Raw genomic sequence first — 20,477 nt, 5'->3', positions numbered from 1 at the left:
TCATCTGAAGGAACAGCAAATAGTATTACTTACTTTCCAGTTCACATTCCCTTGTGTTCTTTTGTTTTTCTGTGAGCCTACAACAGTTAGTAAGTGGGGATTTTCTTGCCAATGAATCCACTGTCACCCTCAGAACTTGAAAAGCAGCTTTCCTGATGTGATGCTGAGGAGCAGCCTGCTGTATAGTTAACAGTGAATGTCTTCTTATGAACCAACTGCAAGTGTAAATGCAAACATTTTTATAGCTCTTGTCAACTACCCACATCACAGGAGGTCTCATGTCCCTGTTTTGGCAAGAAATGTTAATTTTGGCATTTGTAGTACATACCACTCAATTAAGTAGAAAATCCATGCTGGGGGCACAAGCAGAGCGTAGTGGAAGCTCGCCATTTGATTCCATTAGAGATGTAGAGTTTAAGGGAGGCTGAAGCCCTGGGTCAGTCAGGGCTTGGTAGACTGCTGAGCTGGTATGTAGTAACATGTTAGTAGAACAAATTCATTATGCAGAAACTAGTTGCATGTGCACATCTACAGCTTTAAAAATATGTCCTGTGGAGAGATGTTAGGGAGGTGCCAGCAAAGGGTTATGGTGTTGCTCCTGTAACACAACCACTCCATTTTATCCAAAAAGAATAAAACCCACATGGACTAAAATAAGAAGTAAAAAGACTAACGAATAACCATATGTCACAGTCTGTGGAAATCAGATGCATATTGGCACTACTACCAAGGTATGAGCAAATAAATTTTGCAGATGAGCTGAATCTTTAATGAATAGATGGAACACTTGAAATATCTCCTGAGAAAACTGATTCAGTGGAGTTGCCTTCTGAGTTAACAGCCATATTAAGCTTCCAAACAACCAAAAATTCCAGGAGGTTCTGCTTATACAATAAATGTAGGTGGCTCCTTTAATAAACAAAAACCATGCACGAAAGATAGATAAGCTGCTTTTAAATTCTGCCTCCTAAAATGGCTTCTTCCTTCAAGCTGCCACCAATGCCATTCTACAGTGCTGAATCGTGATGTTAACAGCAGCTTTCTCTGCACAGCAGCACACATTAGTTACCCCAAATAGAGAGCAGACTTCTAGTTGTGCCTCTCAGAAATACCCACTTTGCCAGATTCCATTCCAACCACCCTAAAAATGCAAATACAAGGCAAACACCACAGGTTCAGATAGACTGTGGGAAGAAGTCCTCCCCAGCCTGCAGTAAAGAGCTATTTTATTCAAGAATACGTGCATTATGGAATATCTCACTAACTGAGAAGGAAGATGGAGAACAGCTACTTAACTAAGTAACAACATAAACATTTTTTCCTGTAGGAGGTTGTACTCATCTTCAGCGTTTGCTTTGCTAATCAGGTGGGAAGTCTGAATTCCCCAGTCAAGATTCTTCCATCCTGAAACAGTACCAAAAACTAGTCTTCAGCAATACTGTTTTGTACAGGGCCTCCTTCCCTGTTCCCTTATTGTCGAACTGATCTTGTCAATTCTAGCTTTGGGGTAAACTGTAGATTGAAGTGTCATAGGATGCTGGAACTGTAATCTTAAATATATTTTCTGACTTAAAGTCAAATGCCTATGCTTACAGTAGGCAGTAGACTTTATCATAGTGAGGATGGCAAAGCAAACTGAATGAGATCTTTGCCTGGTCACAGCCCTTTCTCCCAGAAAAGTGCTGAACTTTCCTTTTTTCCTTAACAGTTTCTTCTATGATGGCACATCAAAAACACCTTTGGGAGTGTCCATACCATTGAAATCAAATTAGGCAGCCTGTAACTGAGACAGCTTTTCATTTGGGCAAAGGGTCACTTTAGTTGCAAGGGTGAGATAATTTTTCTGTTGCTGAGTTATCAAGATCCTTGAGATACAGAACCAGCTTTCTTAAGAGTAACAGCTGATCTTATGTTTTGTCCCAGGTTGCACTCGCTGCACCCCTGCTTAAAGCACTGTCTCAGTCTGTTTTATTACTGCAGTGTCTTAGCAAGCCCAGCAAATGATACAGTTGTAAGTCTTGACTCTCCACAAAAAGAAACCAAATCCCAAATAAATAAAGAACATATCCCACAGTATCTCAAGTCCAGTCAGTGAAGTAACCTGAAAGCATCAGCTGAGCCCTTCAGGAATGGGGAAAGGCTGGCCTTTCATGTCCCAGGAACCCTTAATTAACGATAGTCTATCAACAGCCAGGGGACTTTCTTCTCAGGACTGAAGCCAAGTCCGGCTACTGAAATAGATTCCTGGAGTAAAAGGAGACTAAATTCTGCTCAAGAAAGCCAAATAATTTTTCAACTGTATTTCATAATGCCACAGAACTGTTGCACTGCCATCCCCATCCAAGAAAAGAATGGTTGGTGGCATATGGGCCCTACCTGGACTCATTTATTCCATATACACCACCATGCTCTCTGCATTAAAAAAAATTAACACAACTTAAATGTAACAATATTTTTCATCCACTATTAGCTGTGGCTTGGCCTATACAATCAGCTTTAAATGTATTCTGAAAAATGTAATCTGAATGTACCACAGATGTGTTGCTAATAAAGAGCTTTAGGTTGCCATGTTTAAAGACCAGTGGGGCTGATACTCCAGAAAGGTGCCAGCAGGAACTGGAAAACAAGTGGGTGAAAAGCCAACTATTTTATCTTGGAACAGCCTGCACTTATAAAAACCTTCAGAATTATACCCACCAAGAAGGCTCTTTGTAGCACCCAGAAACACTTACTGACTGAAGAAAAAAAAAATATTATCTAGGAAGAAAGATACGGTGCACAAGACTGACTTCTATTTTGTTTTTAGCTCGCATTTATGTGCTTAATAAACACTGAAACAAAATAGAAGTCAGCCTTGTGCACCGTATCTTTCTTCCCACATACTGAATACAGCCTGAAATAGGAATTAATTTGTCATTAAACCAATGGAAAGTATGATTTTAAAATCCAGTGTTAAGATTTTTAGAGCAGAAAAGTGGAAAGTCTTACATGTGATGGTAAAAAATAATTTATATCACAGTAACTGTAGGAAGCTCCACCTTTGTCCTCCACCTACCACACCAAGGCTTTCCCACAGGGGAGAACAACAAATAGCAAACAGGTTTTGGTTGCTTGGAAAAGCTGGGCAAGTAATGTGCCTCCTAAATTCCATTATTCTTAATCATTATAGTCTGCTTCTCTGCTTGATACTGTGTAATTATGGGATATCCCACAGCTGTCAGCTGCTTCTTTTCACTTTGCTCCCTAATAGAAAGAAATGCCGTAAGGGATATTTCTCCATAAACTAGTTTTGTGATAACAAGTAGAAATTTACAGATCATTAGAAGATATGTCAGTTCCTGTATTTCCCAAGCTCCCAAGAAAAAGTGATTCAGGAATGTCCTGCTCATAAATATCAGCTTTAAGACTGGAAAATAGAACTGTAAATATTAATCTGAGTACTAAGAAATGAAAGCACAGCAATTTGTGGTTTAAAAATTAAGAAATCTTGATATGTGATAATAGACCAAGCATTGCTGTAACAGAGGGAGCTCTTAAGCACAGCCTGTAAGAAGATACTAATCCTTTATTTTTGTACAGGGAAAATAAATCACATGGTAGCTACCAATAAGAATGACGAAGCTGCAATTTCAGCTGCACTGTGCAAACTTGAGCACAAATAGATTACTAATTCAGTATGGATCAAGTTTTTAGAATTTCTTTCTCTATAAGAACAAACGCAAGGGTGGGGATTTTTTAACAAATTGGAAAAAAGAACTACATTATTTAGTCTAAGCCTTCTGAGTAACAGCACAGTGTGGGTTTGGGTAGCTTTGTTTTTTTCTCTTTTTCTTTTTTTTTTTTAAGATAGGAAACTTTCACAAAAGAATTTTCATTTATGTGCAAAACATAAAAATAAGGTATTACAGAACTTTTCTGGACAGCTATAATTTCCTTTGATGGTTGTTTAATCCAGAGCACAGGCGTTTGCCACATAACCATGAATGTTGGATGACCTTGCCCAAATCTCAATGAAAAACAGTTGTAAGAAGGTTTCTCTGCAAAGCTTACGCAAACGGCAATCTTCATTTCATGTTCATGCTGAAGTACAACCTCTGTAATGCGTTCAAAAGCACTATTTTTTTTTTTTTTTTTAAGGCTCAAAAGCACATTTAGCTGGAATCACAGCTAAATGCTTACTATGCTTACTAATACTGATGAGGGTATAGATTATATCCTGAACAGGATTAGCAACTAGATCAGGATATAGATTATTCTTTCAGGTTTAAAATTACATTAAAGAAAAAAAAAAGAAAAAAAGAAAAAAAAGGAAACTGGTATTTAGCTGGTTTAGGTTTGTTTGGTTTGTTGGGGTTTTTTTCCCCATTAGGTGAAGTTGGGTAACATATTCTATCTACTGTTCTCTTTGGGTGCATACTCAATGTAGTATTATTGTGGGGACTAAAATGATAAGGAGTGGACCTGTCTGAAGAGTAGTTCTGCTACTTGGAAGGGCAAAAAAACCACGTGAGTTGCAATGTGCAACTTATCCATCCCTCTCATAACACTGGCATCTTTAACAGTGAGGGGCTTATGAGTAAATGTGGACTTCTCTTTGCTAGACAATAAAAACAAGCATGTTCTAGTCCCTTGGACAGTTACATGCAGAATTCCAGTTTACCTAAGTAGCCATTTTATAAGTGTTACAGCTCTAACGAGGGGCTGGAAGCAACTGAAACCAAATGCCATCAAAATCACATCCCTACTTTACTGGACTAATGCAATCTTTGTACAGAGATGTGAGAAAGCAATTGACCATCTCCTCACTCCTTTATTTTATAGGAATTTGCTTTATGGGTTGGGGTTGAATCTTTTTTTTAGAAGAAATGTAATTTGGATTTTTACCTAAAGACAATAAAATAAAACCCAACCAAAAATATCAATGAAGACCATACCAGTTGTTGAAAGCTTCCAGTCTCTTGATAATCTCCTACCTTCTAACTGGAGGTAAATCTCAAGAGGTCTTAAGGACAAGAATAATGCTTGTAACTTATCCAGTTGTGTCTTTTTGTTTGCCTATGCACACACACAAATGAATACAAACATAATTAAGGGGTAGCCAAAAGTCCTAGCGAATCTCTTCTAAAGTGGCACACACAAAGTGGCTGTGGTAACCTCCCTCTTTTTTCTTTATATGGCTTGTATCACAGTTGTTTGTCTTGCAAAAGCTATCCAAAGGCTGACTTTCCATTTTTTCAACTCATCTAGAGGGCTGTAACACTAGTTTTAACTTCCACAACTTCATCCACATACATTTTGATTGCAGTAGATGGTACACATTAACTGAACATTGAAAGAATGTTACAAATATGAAACACCTAAGGTACTGAGATTAAAAAGCCTATTTTAAAATGAATCCATAATGGACTTTTAACATATTATTATTTTTTACCTTATTAAAACACAGCGTTGCCTCAATTTTACAGCACAGAATAACAGCATTACCCTACCTATAATTAAACAGTACTTTTCTTAAACTCTGGACTATGTCAAGTTTCTGCTACAGGGTCAATGTTTTAATATGGCAAGTGTATTACAAAGAAAAATGCTATCAATTTATTTCTGATTTTTTGTAATAAGAGCCACTATTTATGTATGCTGCAGGAAAAGTATATTATCTGCAAAAGTATACAGCTTGAGTCGTGTTACTTATAAAGGTAGGTCTTTGGAAGTCCAGTACAGTTGCTTTCTTTGATCGTTATAAAAGTCACTTCTTGGATTGAAAATGAATGCCAGACAAGATCTATTGTTACAGTATCTCAGAAGAATGTAGCTAGATGGTGAGCTAAATATAGCTTCTCCCAGTTTTAAAATTTTTAGGTTTATAATCAAATCTCCATGAGCCATTTTCACTTTTTAAAAAACATAAAAAGTTACTCTGTTACTGAAAAGACACAGTTTGATGACAGTTTGGCTCATATACATGTAAGCAGGTGTTTGTTAGCAGTGTAACAAAGGCCACTTAAGCAATTTTTGTCCCAGAGAAAACTCAGAGTTGCACAGTCAAAATATTCTGGGTCATGGCTAAAGAAAATCTTTATGCAGCAAACATACATATTATACCAGCTTCTAAACAAGATACTGTCCTGTCCTCCATTCAGTAACTGTTACCATTCATTCTAACCTATGCTATTTTGGAAAATGAGAGTATGATTTAGAAATAGGATTTATAAAGAAAGTTGTTTCAGTTTCTAGAAGCTGTCTCTTAAGAGATGTGAAAAGAAATAGATGGAACAAATACATCAGAAATTACACTCTGCAATGTGCAAGATTTTCTTCGTGATGTTGTATTCCATATCTGACTTTTGAGGAACCCAAGTATAATGAATTTTCTGTTTAACTAAAACACGAGAAGGGATCTTAAATGATATTCCTTCAGATGTCAACCTAATGTATTTCTTAGCAAATTCTGGTGTACTATCCTTACATCAGCTTCCAGTTGTTCCAGTGCAGTAGTACATTAGTCTCCTCCCTCAGCTCAACACTAGAGGCTTGCATAAAATGAAGTTACATTTTGAATACACATTTCTCTGGCATATTGCTGGTAATATTCAGAGCCTAGTGACCGAACAAACATGAAAAAAAGTTTGTTGTTTTTTTTTTCTTAAAATATCACAAGTGATGCTGAAGCCGTATGTCAGGGGCTGCAATGCTTTCTTTGCTGGCACAGGCCAAGTCTGCTTTTTTTGCAATGTAAAAATGTAACAAGGGAAAAAAAAAAAAGAAAAGAAGACATGGCAAGTTCAGAGTGCAAATATTCTTTGGTTTACTCATTAAAACAAAAGGACACACCAAACAGCAAAAACACTGGCAATTAAATAAACAGCAAATTCTTAATATGCATCCTAACAAAAAGTCTTTGGGTGTTTGAAATGTATTAACTTCATGCTTTTAAGTACATTACAGTGTCTATAAAGTCACATTTTTTTATCCCCAAGGGTAAGGCATGAATGAGGGAGAAAAAGAAGGACAAAAGGTAGAAGGGAAAAAAGAAGAGGGGAAAAAAAAAAAAAAATCACTGATTCCATTTTTCTATTAGTTAAATAGTATATAACACAACAATAAAACTAACCTCTATTTCTAGTTTCATAGTACACAAAGCAAATTGGCTTGGAATTTATTTTCAGATGATCAAGCTTTCTGAATTCACATCATCATACACATCAGCCTAGTGTATAAAATAGACTGATTTGCACCTTTTCAAAAAAGAATCATGAGCCTTCCAAACCAAGTGACTGATTCTGTGATTCTATTAGCAGGATTCTAAATACCTTAAGGAATTGCACAGATATATCACTATGCTTTACCTCATCATAGGCGGAGTTAAAACCACGTACCGCAAGTGGTTTATAGGGAATATGCTTCCCAAGTTAGGCTATCTTACTGTAGCTTATTCCTAAATAATCCCCATATAATCAAAGGAAGCAAGCATCTGTGCAGATCTGTGAGGATCTAGACTTGACAGATCCTTCCTTGCAGACAGGAAGTTTTCACTACTGAGCTGGAGACGAACAAGCCAGTTAAGACTCTTAAGTGATGGCATCACTGATATTATTTAAAACTGAATGCTTCATAAGGACAACACTAGGAAGCTGTGATCTGTGCAGAGAGCATTAAAGACCATAAATGAGTCAAACATATTTTACAAATAAGTCAAAGAAGTTATAGAGTGTACCATCACCATAGTAATCTGTTACCAACATTCCTGGACTCTGATAGTTGAGAAATAATCCTATAAATCTATGAAAGATATGGATTTTCTGATACCATATTGTTTTACGTATCTATCTTGCAAGACTCACTCTACTTGGACCATTCTTTTCTATTGTTGTTATCCAGCTGTTTCTGTAGGCAAAGCACAGTAAAAAAAAGGCATGTGCAGTATTCTTCCAGGTAGACTGAATAGCAACAAATAGCTCATAAGGAATCAATTTAATAAAGATATTTTGGAAACATTTTTCATAAGGTAAAAAACCTGTTTCACATGCTCCCTTATTCCTTCATAAATCAACAGTGTTCCATCTACAAATAATGCATAGGCAACCAACTTTAATACATGTGCTTATATGTTTCCCTCATCTAGCATTTTGTTGACACCATCACAAAGTTTCTGCAAATGGAGTTTATAAGGTCCAAAGGGATTGTACAAGGCAGCCAAAAATTCACAATCAGAGAAGTGATCAAATACATTGTTGACACGTCCATGTGACTTCGCAGTTAGGTGACGCTGAATGATTTCATGAAGCAGTTCTCTACAGTCATTTAACAGTTTGGACAAAAAATTCCTGTCAAAGGTGTAATCCACCTGATGGAAACTGACCACGGTCTTAGCCAGCTGATGAACTTTCTTCTTGAATTTCTCCATCAACGCTATTTCATCCTGATTAAATTGGTTGTTCCTGTAGAGAATTGCCAACTTGAGGACTATCTTAATGAGGTTTTTGATTATTTTCTCTGCTTCCTTTTTATTTTGTGTATATTCCTTTGTCACTCTGTAGAGCTCATCTAAAACATCACTGCTTGTATCGTCGATCAAAGTAGTTGCTATTGATTTGGATACCATTTTTCCAAGGATCTTCTTCTGGGCCTGAATGGCCAGGCTTTTGGAGTTGAAGACATCTGTGGCCACTGGGGAGGGAAGAAAAAACAGCATGTAGTCAATAGTTCATAACAAACACACTGTATAGAGTAAGTTGAGGAATATTTCCATGTCCACGCATTCATGTCAGTCCTACTAAATGCCACAAAAAACCACAATCTTATGTATGTTGTTCCAGAGTAACCCATTTTTTCAATCCCTAAAATGCTGTTGTCTTTAGGTTTACATTGCTATAGACCTTTGCCTTTGAGAAAACACAAAATGAGATAGAACTTGCTCAAAAGTGGTTTAAAACAGCCCTTCACATACGGATTGATGTGATTTCAAACTGAGGCAATAAACCTGCCCTATTTGATTAGAAGAATCGTAAGCTTGATCCAGTTCTCACATTCATAATGAAATCTGAAACCATGAGTATCCTAACATCATGACAATTACCGCTGCTACTCAATTAGACACCAATTCCATGAACTGACTGCTGCAAAACTTTCTCCTGCTTAACATTTTACATGATCCATGAATTCAGATCCCACGCATTTTCTTTAATAATAGAAACAGAAAAATCTTTTTTCAGCAAACAATACAAAGATTTTTCTGGATGCAGTCTGAAGTTAGTTTTCAGAAGGGAAGCAAGTATAAATGAACACTTCTATGTCTTGCAGACATGCAGAAATAGCCAAAAATAGGGATTGCCATAATACTTGCTAGCATAACCTTATAAAGAAATCCTCTGTGACTGAAAAAGTAGATTCTAGAACACATTTCCACCTCCAAAACTATGCCTGCTTGCATCAGTATACCAAATGACTGGTTTTCAATTTCTTCAAAACAAAACTTGTTTTGTGGAGTGTTTCCTTTCATATTCTGTTTCCAGTGACAACTATTTACAGCACATTTCCTTTGCAGCACCTTCTCCACTAAGGCTGATGTGAATTTGTATTTCCAGGTTGAACAGCCTGGGAGACAGCTGCCTCAACAACTGCAGCTTTCCTGGACACTCAGTCTGAAGGAAAGCTTCATCTGTTTATATTCACTTTGCATATGGAAGATTTGCTTTGCAGACACAGGGCCTGGAAATATTTTTTTTCTTTTAATGAAAACATAAACCCTACAGATGCCAAACAGTGAGACCCTGAATTTGGAAAAGGTTTCCCTTTAACTGTTTGTATTTGGGCAGCTGGGTGTGTTCGAACAATGGGCGCCTCCGGAGTTCCAACAAACAGAAAGAGCTTGTCCTTCAGGACATGAGATACAAATCTGCATTTTTAACAGCACTTTTGAGAAACTTAGTAACAAGGTCCTTTTCTGTCACCTCAAACATTCAAGCATGTTTGCTTGTTAAAACTTTCAGCGCATTCCTGTATTTTGTTTTGAAGCACGAAGTGTTTGAGTGCATTTCTCAAAATCTTTATTACTCAAGGACACTCAAAAACCAAAGAAACCATTGTTACCCATCTTGGGCAAAGCACTCAAGATCACAAGACAGACATTTCTCAACCACAAAGATACAGGAAGAAGTTCAAGATGCTAAGCAGTCAATCTGAACTGAAAATATTCAATTCACTTTGCATTTTTAGGAACAAAACTGCAACTGTTACTAATCAAATAAAGCTAATCAAAGTATTTCACAGTGGTCAAACACTAAAACTTAGCAGCCAGTGCTTTAGAAAAATCTACAGATGATGATAGCTTTTTTCTCCAAAACAGGAATATTGATTGTTCTTTCGTATGTTTCATTTCTTAAAGCCTTCCAATTTACTAATTGCTCGTGATGTCTTCTTTCTGACACTTCACAAAGATACGCAGATGTTCATCCTATTAGCAGCTGCTGTTTCAAAGTATCTTCAGGTACAGTTCTACCAGTTTACACGTAATAACCAGCAAAGCATCAATTTCAAGAGACTGAAAACGTGCAGTTTTCTAAAAATTTTAGTTTTTCAGCAAAAAACAAAACAGAACAAATACCTTAGAGTATGTAATTTAGTATATGACAAAGTGGAGCCTGACCCGTAATTACCATTGCTAAGCAAAACAGAAATTGTTCACTTACAAGAGGTGTTAAACTCTTGAGGGCATTTCTCTAAAAACTGTCCCAAGTTTTGGGACTACTCAGCATGGCCCATTTTCTACCTGCTTTGCAATACGATATAGGTCAGCTTCATTCCCCCTGTGTTACTACATGGCTTCTAACTTAATTGCAAATTATGTAAATTTCATACTTCAGTATTTCAATCAATAAAAAAAAAAACCTTACAAACTATTTGTATTTTATAATCAGAATTTTTCCTCATTTCTTATGGCAGAAAGATCTAAAATGTATTTCACAGTCAACTTTCTTGCATAAAACTAAGTTTAAGCAGTAAGATTATAGAGCTTCTTCAGGTGGAACACATACACTTCATTAAAACACAGTAAAATTAATACTTACTTGTTCATCAAATGGAATTGCAATTGTTAATGCTGACAGCAGAGAGAGGCGAAGTAACCTGAGCTGAAGACAGGCCCGAGGCTTATTTGTTCCGCTAAATCCAGCACACTTTATCGTGCACTTTGAAAAGCCATCAGAAGCTATCACAGAGTGCATATGGAGTTTTCCCCCTGACCGTAACAGCAGCCCTTCTCAGCTACCTTTCTCTCCTGCCTGCAGTGCTTCATTTTGTTTTGGCACCTCAGAATGCAAAAATACACAGTGGTTTCACTTCCTTGAAAAGAGAGCTGAAAGGAAATTGCACTGCTGAGCAAGCAGTGCAACACCAATAGCTGTTATATCAGACAACTGGAACAATTAGCAGAAAGGAAGAGAGGAGAAGAAAGGTCCTGTGATTCTTAAGGGTAGGGGATGTGTCAAGAAGTTAAAACATTAACCTGGTATCTGCAAATGCAGATACTCTCATGTGTTGGAGACACCCGATTTATGGGTCACAGGGTGCCTGCACCTCCAAGCCCCCTGTTCCCAACATGAGGACAGCCCAGCATCTCCTTCCAAATTGCTGACCTCAGTTTCAGACACAAGCATCTGAATGTAAGCCTGTAAATCCACGTTTAGACAACTACTTAATGCAGCCTCATTTTCTTAGGGTTGATCATAGATAGTTACTTTTTAAGAGTGAGTACAGTACCTGACCAGGATTTCTAAATCTCTGACCACACATATGGTATTGACAAACTCCGTCCTTGCACTTCAAACTGAAGAAGTGTTGTTTCTCCAGTGGCCTGAAGTAGACCCAGAATTTGGGAAGGTAATTCAACTAATTTTAAGCATCTCAAATATAGTTTTTCCTCATGACAACTCTTTATAGCTCCTATTTCTTTCCTGTGCAGTTTTACACTTCGCTTTTCAAAGGCGTACCATCAAAAAAATACCCTTCTGAAATCAATGGGATGTCATTTGCTGTACAAATCTATGCAAATAAACATGATTATGTTTAGCAATGCCACCCATCCCCAGAGGAGAGGACTCCAAGGGGAAAGTCTCAGAGGAAATCCTGCCTCCATTATGTGGAAATTCACAGGATCTTAGGGAAGATGGGGACATCTGCAAAGTCTTATAATTCATTATTTAGAAGTGCAAACAAGCTGTTGGAGACTGCCTCCTGTAAAAGCTGGGATATTAGTAATTATGAAACATCTTAATTTTTCCAACCAACAATATGTGTGTTTAACAGTATCTTGTGTCAACAAACATTGGACACATGAGCATTCTGGGTGTGTTTTCCCCAAAATATTTTACCTTACACATATTTTCCTTAAAACTGTAGTGGAAGCATAAGCTTTCAGTGAAAATTTGGAACTGTGGGGTTAATAAGCTCTGAGGAGACTAGTATAAAAGTACAAGAAGGCTACTAATGGCTGTGATGCTGGTTTTCCTTGACATGGCAGCTAGTACACCTCCATTCATACTGTGGCAAATGCCTCTATGTCTCAAGTCTATTTAAAGTAAAAACAAACAAAACAAAACAACAACAAAAAAAAAAAAAAACCCCACATGCAAACCAACCTAAAAAAACCCCAAAACAAAAGCAAGCAAACAAAAAGCCCCACCAAACAAAAAAACCAAACCAGTAATGTGGGCGGGATTGAATAAGATTAATTTACTGCCTTAAATCAAGGGAGCATGTTTTCTTCTACAAGATAACAGTTGATGGCAGATTCAGTATCACTTGCAGTTGAGTACATTCAATCTCATGTACATTGACAATGAATACTTGAGTTACTGAGTAGTTTTAAGCTTGTTGAAATAAAGAAGGACCAGGAAAAAAAAAAAAAAAGTCCAGTAAAAACTCCCAGTGAACCATGCAAAATGCCACCTGCAAGTCAAGAGTTGAGCTTTCTGACTATGAGTTGCATTTCTAGTGTACATACTTGGTATGTTGATACAACAGTCCCAGCGGAAGAGAAAACGTGACTGTAGAGCCATTAATAACAACGCTGCTTCATGAGACAGTTCTCATTTTAGTTATTGGCATGCCCCGTACTGCATAGTACCTGGTGAGCACAAGGTCCAAAAACGACAGGGAGGTTTGGGCAAGGCACAAAGAACGCTTATATGGGATCAGGAGGAAAGAGACAGCACCGAATGCTCCAGGCAGCATTTAACAGACTGTCTTAAACAGCTTTGAGAAATGTGGCAACCTATTTCCTGCCAGGCATCCTGTGTGGACGAGTGTGTTTGCCTCTACAAACTGTGGGTGAGAGCTACAGCTAAAAGCCCACATGCTGTATGAGCTGCATGTTCAGTCAAACTCTTAGAGTGAGAGAGAAGAAAGAGAGAGGGAAGCAACCTGAAATGAAGTGGGATTGATAGAGCTCTCCACAAGTATGACATACAGCCTCTGAGTGTATGTGACCGTAACCTGTGCACCTTCAAAAATCATGAGATCATACAGATAAAGGGTAAAAATATTACCGATTTCTTACTTTTTCTTGTGCCCTCTGCTTTCTCAGTCTCTACTGAGCTACCGTAGTTTTCATGAATGATAAAGGCCAGAAATTAAGAAAAAAATAAATAAATACACTGAGGCCTATAAATATATGACTTCATGTATAAACACATGACTTCAGTAAGGTAAAACTGTGCTAGACTGCAAGAGCTAGCATCATTGAATGAACAAGTCCTGAAGTACAGAAGAGGCAAAAATAAGGGTCATAAACCTGTTACCAGGCCTGTAATGATTTTCACAATGTACTTACTACACAAGACTTAAAAAAAGACAAAAAAACAAAACAAAACAAAAACAAACAAACAAAAAAAAACCCCAGTGGTAGGACTCAAGACTATGAATTCTTCAGATATGAATAATGTGAGCTGATTTTTCTAGCTGCCACCACAATTTAGCTTCTTCTTAACGGAGTGAATCACGATTTCAAAGAGTGGGGTTTGTTGGTATTTTGTTGTTGTGTTTTGTTTCGTTTTTTTTAACATAAGTATCAATGTTTTGATTCTTATCTAAGTGTTACAAAGTTTCCTGGGTAAAAGGTGTGTTAAGTTTAAAGTTTTTAAAAGCACAGATAAAAGTCCTTGCAATGTAGAAATAATTCCAAAATTACAGCAGTAACCATATGGCCACTTGAGCATATTGGCCAGTCTTTGGGTTTGTGAGTCTTTGTTGGCTTTTTAGATGGTGAAGAAAACCAAAGCTCGTACAAGGCATGCAAGCCATGCACTCTGACAGCTTTCACTCTTCAGCCTCAGATACTGGGACTGAAACTTCTACACTGGCTGATTGCACTGGTGAGAAGAGACCAGGGCAGCCACAGAGTTTGCTGGGAAAAGGACTACAACAGGGCAGATGCCTGGGCAAGCACCATCAGGTAGTGGAAAACCCAGAGGGCAAACATCTAAGCACAGAAGGAGGGGAAAAAATAAAAAAAAAAAAGGCAACAAACCAACAAAAACCCCACAAGAGCGCTATACAGTACTTATGTCTTCCACATATGCCTCTACTTTTTTGATTCAGGTACACAGGGTCCTTATTTGAAGAGCAAATATTTTATTTGGCATCTTGTTTTTAAAAAAGGGAGATTTACATGAATATAAATTTTAACTACAGAACAGTTTGAACTAAAAGTTTCAATGCATACAAAGCATTCATTCATGAGGGTAACTAACCTTTTCCTACCATTCTCTTAATGGGTTCAGTTAATTGTACTGAATTCTCACTCACCATAATCTTTACCAACTGAGCTCACTATGAGAAAGTTAATTAGTCAAGCAATGTGTACTAATTTTAACATTCACACTGGAAGACCTTCAAAGGAAAAAAATACCCAATCTGAAGCCAAGCCTAATGCATGTCAAATATTACATGAGCAGGATTACTGGATTTGTAAGCCAGCTCTGAGGCTGAAAATCACTCTGAAGCAACAGTTCACTCAAGCAATTTTGGAAAAAAACTGGCCAATCATGCATTTTTTTTTAAATATAGAGCATGTCTAATCTGCATATTCTTACCCAAAAGTAGCATAGAGCCAGCAAGGGGATCACAGGACTGATTAAAAGAAAAGCTAGCAAACACCACTGGGAACACCTATTTTTTTACTTAATGAAGTGCTGAAGAAATAATTCTCAATAGGTTTGCAAAATGCATATGATATTGCTCTATGCTTCCTCATTTTGCTATTTATTCTAGCTTTAGTGTATTAAAGTGTCCAAAATTTGACCATCAGCAAAAGATGACGTACATTATAGCCACAAAACAAAAAACAGACCATGAAAAACAGAAAAAAAAATATTTTTTTGATCAAAACATGAGAAGAATTGCCAAAAAAAAAGTACCTGGAGGTTAAAGCTGTGTAGTGTGGCAAGGAAAGACGCTATTAGCAACAAGAATGTATGAGCAGAGTTTTGTACTCCCATGAGAGCAGCCTGTGCCAACAAGTTATTCTGGTTTTACATGCCTGTGCTTCCCACAGCCACCCTGTGCATCACATGATACATACTGTAGCTGATTTAGAAATTTAAAAAGCCTCTGAAAGCTTTTCTTTCTAGAGCCTCTGCATGTATTTCAATTAACAGCGGAGCTTTAATAATAAGGAAAAAAAATCAAAACAACAGATTAACTTCTAATGGCTGCTCTTAGAGAAGCGTATTTTGAAATGTGTTGAACATTAGAATAGAGAAAATGACAGTCACACAGAGCAGGGTCACGAACTTGAATTTCACTGCTTTGCCACCATTTGTTATCCTTGCTGGAATGTAACAACAGGTGCTGTGGTATGAAATATGCAGCCTGTGTATTTCAGCTGTTGGCCGCTTCAGGGCTGTATCAAGTTCCTGATTATCTACCAGGTGTTGATGCACAATCAGGGGTAATTCTGCACAAATTTCATAGCAAATTAAGTGTATATTTGGTCATTCCTTTGGATCAAACAAAATGAAAGCAGGTACTGCATTTTTTTGTCTAGCCTTAGAGGCATGTATCAAACTGCAGCAAGACAATAGTGCCAAGCTCCCTAACCCAGGTCACACTTGCAATAAAAATAATCGGTCCATTACACCTGAATGTTTTACCGAAAGCTGCACTCTAAAGACGTATCTAATTGCTCTTACAACCACCCTTACAAATGGAATGTCTCCTCTCCAAAAAACCTTAGCTGTAGGAACAGGGCCTAGGATAACAATGGAAAAGCCTCTGGCTTGAATGCAGAAGGAAAAGCACTGAGACCAGCAGCCCGGAGGAACTTTGAATCCATTGGAGAGACTCAAATTTGACATGGGGACATGGTGAGGAAGTTAAAAGGAAGCTTAAGACACACATGATAAAAATGTAAGGAACTGTAAGGTTGAGACAAGATGGCAATCTGGCATGAAAGGGACAGGGAACTAATTACAAGGACAAGATAGCAACCTGGCTGTCAAAATGCAAAGGGCATGTATTTTGAATAGCATGTAAAGAAAGCCACAGAAGAGGCTTCAGAGAGTTCAAATCAGAGTTCAAATGGCAGAAAGGTTTGTGAGTGATCTTACAATGGCTTTGAAAGTAGTTAATAATGTTTTTCCCGTATTTCTAGTCCTGTTCCTCTCAGTGCCGATCTGTACGCCACCCTGTCTGCTCCTTGCAGACAAGAGAGGAATCCCTTGGTATCTCTCTTTCAGTGTAATGTTGAAATAAGGCTGGATTGCTAGTTTACACTTTGCTTATATATATATATAAAAAACTTTTGTATCTTCCACTGGATACCCTGAGAAACTAAATGAAATGTTCCCCCCACACACATAGTGCAATTCTGTCTTGTCCTTTCTAAAGAAACTCCTGAGGCACCGACGATTGCCACAGCTACAGGCCAGATACACAGGGAAAAAAAGAAAAGAAAACAGAAATCAGTAGTGATTCTCAAGACACTCAATTCTCACATGTCTGGCCAGCATATTCCTTCTTTCAATATCAACACTTACATGCAGATTATAAAACACAAGAAAATAGCCATCTAAGAATTTTACTTATCACTTACTGGCGTTTTCTTTAGGCCTTGAACACTAATGACACCCTTCATCTCTTTTGCAGTTTTTTCTTTTTCACTACCTTTTACCTGTTTTATAGCATGAAGGGTAAGTTTACTGGCACTAACTGATGGCTGTACATAGAATATATGCTTTATCTATGCTTTGCATCATCCATTCATGGTACCATGTATATTCTGGACGACTACACTTGGTGGCCATAGTGGTCTTTTCCACTGCCACTACTAACATGCACTTCCCTTACTTTCCCCTTCCACAAGGAGCAAATTTTTTTTCTCCCAATATTGAGCAGCCGCAGCTACTAAAGGCTACTCTCTGTATCCATGCTACAACTACCAGGACTTTCATCCAAAGTTCCAGCCATGAAATAGGATTATAACAATGTACCTCTAACTCACGGCTACTGCCTTCTCTTTGTATTCAGTCTGCATGCCAGGCTGGATAGGGCTTTGAGCAACCTGGTCTAGTGGAACATGTCTCTGCCCATGGCAGGGGCTTGGAACTAGATGATCTTTAAGGCCTTTTCCAAACCACGCCATTCTATGATTCTAAATCAGTGATTGAGAGTATTATTTCTCCTTCATTCCTTTACTACCCCCTTGCTGTTTGCTCTTAACATGATTCAAATGCACACTCCATCTTTTGGGTGCTTTTCTTTGACTCCTGTTTGTTTCCACTTCATTTGCTTTATTCCTGGCATATCCAGTTCAAAACCAATGCTCAAAACAGTGAAAAGTATGAGAAATATTTCTACACATAACACTTACTGGAAAAAAGAAAACCCACCAATCTTTGACAACACCCAAACTTCCAAGCATGAACTAAGATTGTCAAAACACAGGTCCACCTTCCCACCTGTCTAAAAAGTTTGGGTTTGCCTTCATCAAAGTCAGAAAAGTCTAGTCAAATATAAAGCACAAGAGAAAAAATAGGCCTTTAATACTGTTAGCAACTTGTTCTGTAAAATTAAATCTTCTGGTTAAATACCATTGTGTATGACACTGCCATTTTCTTTTATGTCAGGAAGCAGTATTATTTGGATATAAAACTTCAATACCTAGCAAAGCATTAGCAATCCTATTTATTTTTAAATGTTGCAAATATATTTATTGACCAGAGATAGGCAATTTCCAGAGATCCCTCTCAGCCTCATCTCCTCTGTGATTCTGTGAAACCTGCATCTCTTTCATAGTTCACTCTTTGGGGCAAGGTGTGGGAGACTGAGTCCACTGGTTTTTCCAGCTGTTGATTACTGCAGAATTTAAATGTCCAGCTTCCTTACTTTGCACTGGCATCAAAGGGTAACTTTAAGTGATTAAGAGCACTGATCACCTATGAAGGGATTTCCACCATCAGAAAAGGTTGTCTTAGCTTGAGATTTTCAGGACTATTACCCAAAAAAAAGTAAGAAGGAGGGAATGCAAATCTGAACCTGGAGAAGAGAAGGCCTCATGTGGTGAAAATAAACACCATTAATCTAAATTTCAAATTAGTTAGGTTCTGTTTTGGCACATTTTAAAATGTCAACGGTTTCTCTTCACCTTATGGTGATACTGCTCTCCTCCCACAGCAAATGGGTTGACATCTAAATCCACCATAGCTTACATCTGTTTCAACTGATTACAATACCAGCTGCTTGTTGCAAAGAAAGGTAAGTCTGAACACACCTACAGGAGAGTAGTCTTGCATCTCAGACTTCAGCAATTCTAATCTCCAGCACTGACGACAAGGCTGCAAGCTTGGTGAAGATATCTTACCACAGGCGTAGACACCAGAGCCGAACTTTATTCCTACTCCTTCCTGAAGCATCCACTACTTCTGATCATGGCTGCTCAAATTCACAATTCACTGTTTCAAATTCTTAGTTTCTGAAGTAAAGTCTATCTCTCTATTTCTCAATGAGTATTTTCAATATAAATGCTTTTGAGTGAACAGAAACATCTATTCATTTCCTCTTTTTGCAAGTAGGAAAAAGTAGCCCTTGGAATCAGTGGCTGAAATATTCACCAGTGATATTTACTTGTTTTTGCTACTATTAAACAAATATTTTTTTTCCTTCTATAGATAGTTCTATCTTGTAGAATAGTTTGGTAAAGTGGACATCGTAAAGGAAAATACAAATCTCACGAAAGGTTTAACTTTTAAAACAGTTGAATTTCTGCATATTTCTAACTCAAAGTTCCCTACACACCTCAATGAAGTTAATGAAGTGGAAGCTTGTCTGTGCATGCAATGATTGAGTGCTTTAATTCCTGTATGAAGTGAAATGCAAACATTTTGCGATCGAGACTCAAGGGTATCACATTCTTGGAGGTCCACTGAAATCACAGCTACCAAGGCCTTAGGGAAACCTTCAAGTACTGACCTTCATAGAGATGTAAAAGAGACGTCAGAGTGTGTCCTTGGATCTCAAATTTTCAGGGGTAAACATTCTCAAATAAATAAAATGGTAACTCCCACTTTACTGCAATTTCTTCTCATCACTGTAAACTGCCAGCAGGAACAGGACTCCCGGCAGACACCCCAACATTTGTCTACCATATGTCAAACTGAAATACAGGTTTCCCCTACTGCTACACAAAACAAATCTCTGATATTTCATTACTAATCTGTATAATTACAAATACTACTACCAAATTCAGCAAAAGGTAGGAAAAATAGATTAATTTATACAGTATGTACTCAATCCTCTACACTGCTTCTGCCATGAAGATTCTGGATCTCAAGTTCTCCACATTGAATTCGTCATGCTATGACGCGGGCTCTCTACTTGCCATTGCTACCCAATCAAGCACTAGAAATAAACCACAAAATAGAATCCTGACAGGGAATCAACTGATGAAACTGAGTCAAGCCACACCCCAACCCCGGCAGGGAATCTTACAAAGCAAAACAAAATTAATGAGAAAACATCCCAAAAGGATGAATGCAGAATAAAATTCTCAAAGGACAGGTTTTCCAGTTTCTATCCTCCTTGCTCAAAATAATGTGCCCAAATGAGAGCAGATTTAAGGCCTGTTCAGTAGTCATGATGGCGATGTGTCCACAAAACTGTACACCTAACATTAAACAACACTAGTAACTCGGCAAATCTACTGATGCAGGCAGAGAAAACATGAAAACCTGTGACTTCCAGATTTCTCACAGTACAAAAAGTTAATGTCAATATACATGAGAAATGAATGCTCAGATTGGTGGTATTTATTAATGCAAAAACAGTCTGAGCACTCAAAATTCTTAAGAAGTCATACACGGCAACTGTTGCTGCTAACAGTAAGACCACTAAATACTACTGCATCTATGAAATATGTGCAAATACACAAAAATGAAAAATTAATCCCTGAACATGAAAAAGGTGGTTTTTTGCTTTAAAGCCGT

At 37.7% G+C, this 20,477-nt stretch overlaps 1 protein-coding gene across 3 annotated transcripts in view; it reads right to left on the bottom strand.

Moving 5' to 3' along the window:
- Window positions 1-6,781: 6,781 nt before the first annotated feature.
- The window catches only part of TNFAIP8 (TNF alpha induced protein 8), a 32,285-nt gene continuing 18,589 nt past the window's right edge, over window positions 6,782-20,477 (bottom strand). For 2 of the 3 annotated variants that reach the window (XM_061361035.1, XM_061361033.1), the window contains exon 2: window positions 6,782-8,667. In XM_061361035.1, the coding sequence (XP_061217019.1) occupies window positions 8,102-8,667 (566 nt within the window). In that variant the 3' untranslated portion in view covers window positions 6,782-8,101. Of the gene's footprint in view, window positions 8,668-11,066; window positions 11,205-20,477 lie in introns of those variants that run through there. The other variant, XM_061361034.1, reaches the window with a different exon arrangement.

This window comes from Neopsephotus bourkii, unplaced genomic scaffold (genome assembly GCF_033783945.1).
Source record: "Neopsephotus bourkii isolate Nb327-2 ecotype Australia unplaced genomic scaffold, CSIRO-AGI_Nbou_v1 NB_1049, whole genome shotgun sequence".
In the NCBI taxonomy this organism is placed as follows: domain Eukaryota; kingdom Metazoa; phylum Chordata; class Aves; order Psittaciformes; family Psittacidae; genus Neopsephotus; species Neopsephotus bourkii.
The sequence above is the reverse complement of the archived record's forward strand: the minus strand, read 5'-3'. Positions and strand labels throughout refer to the sequence as shown.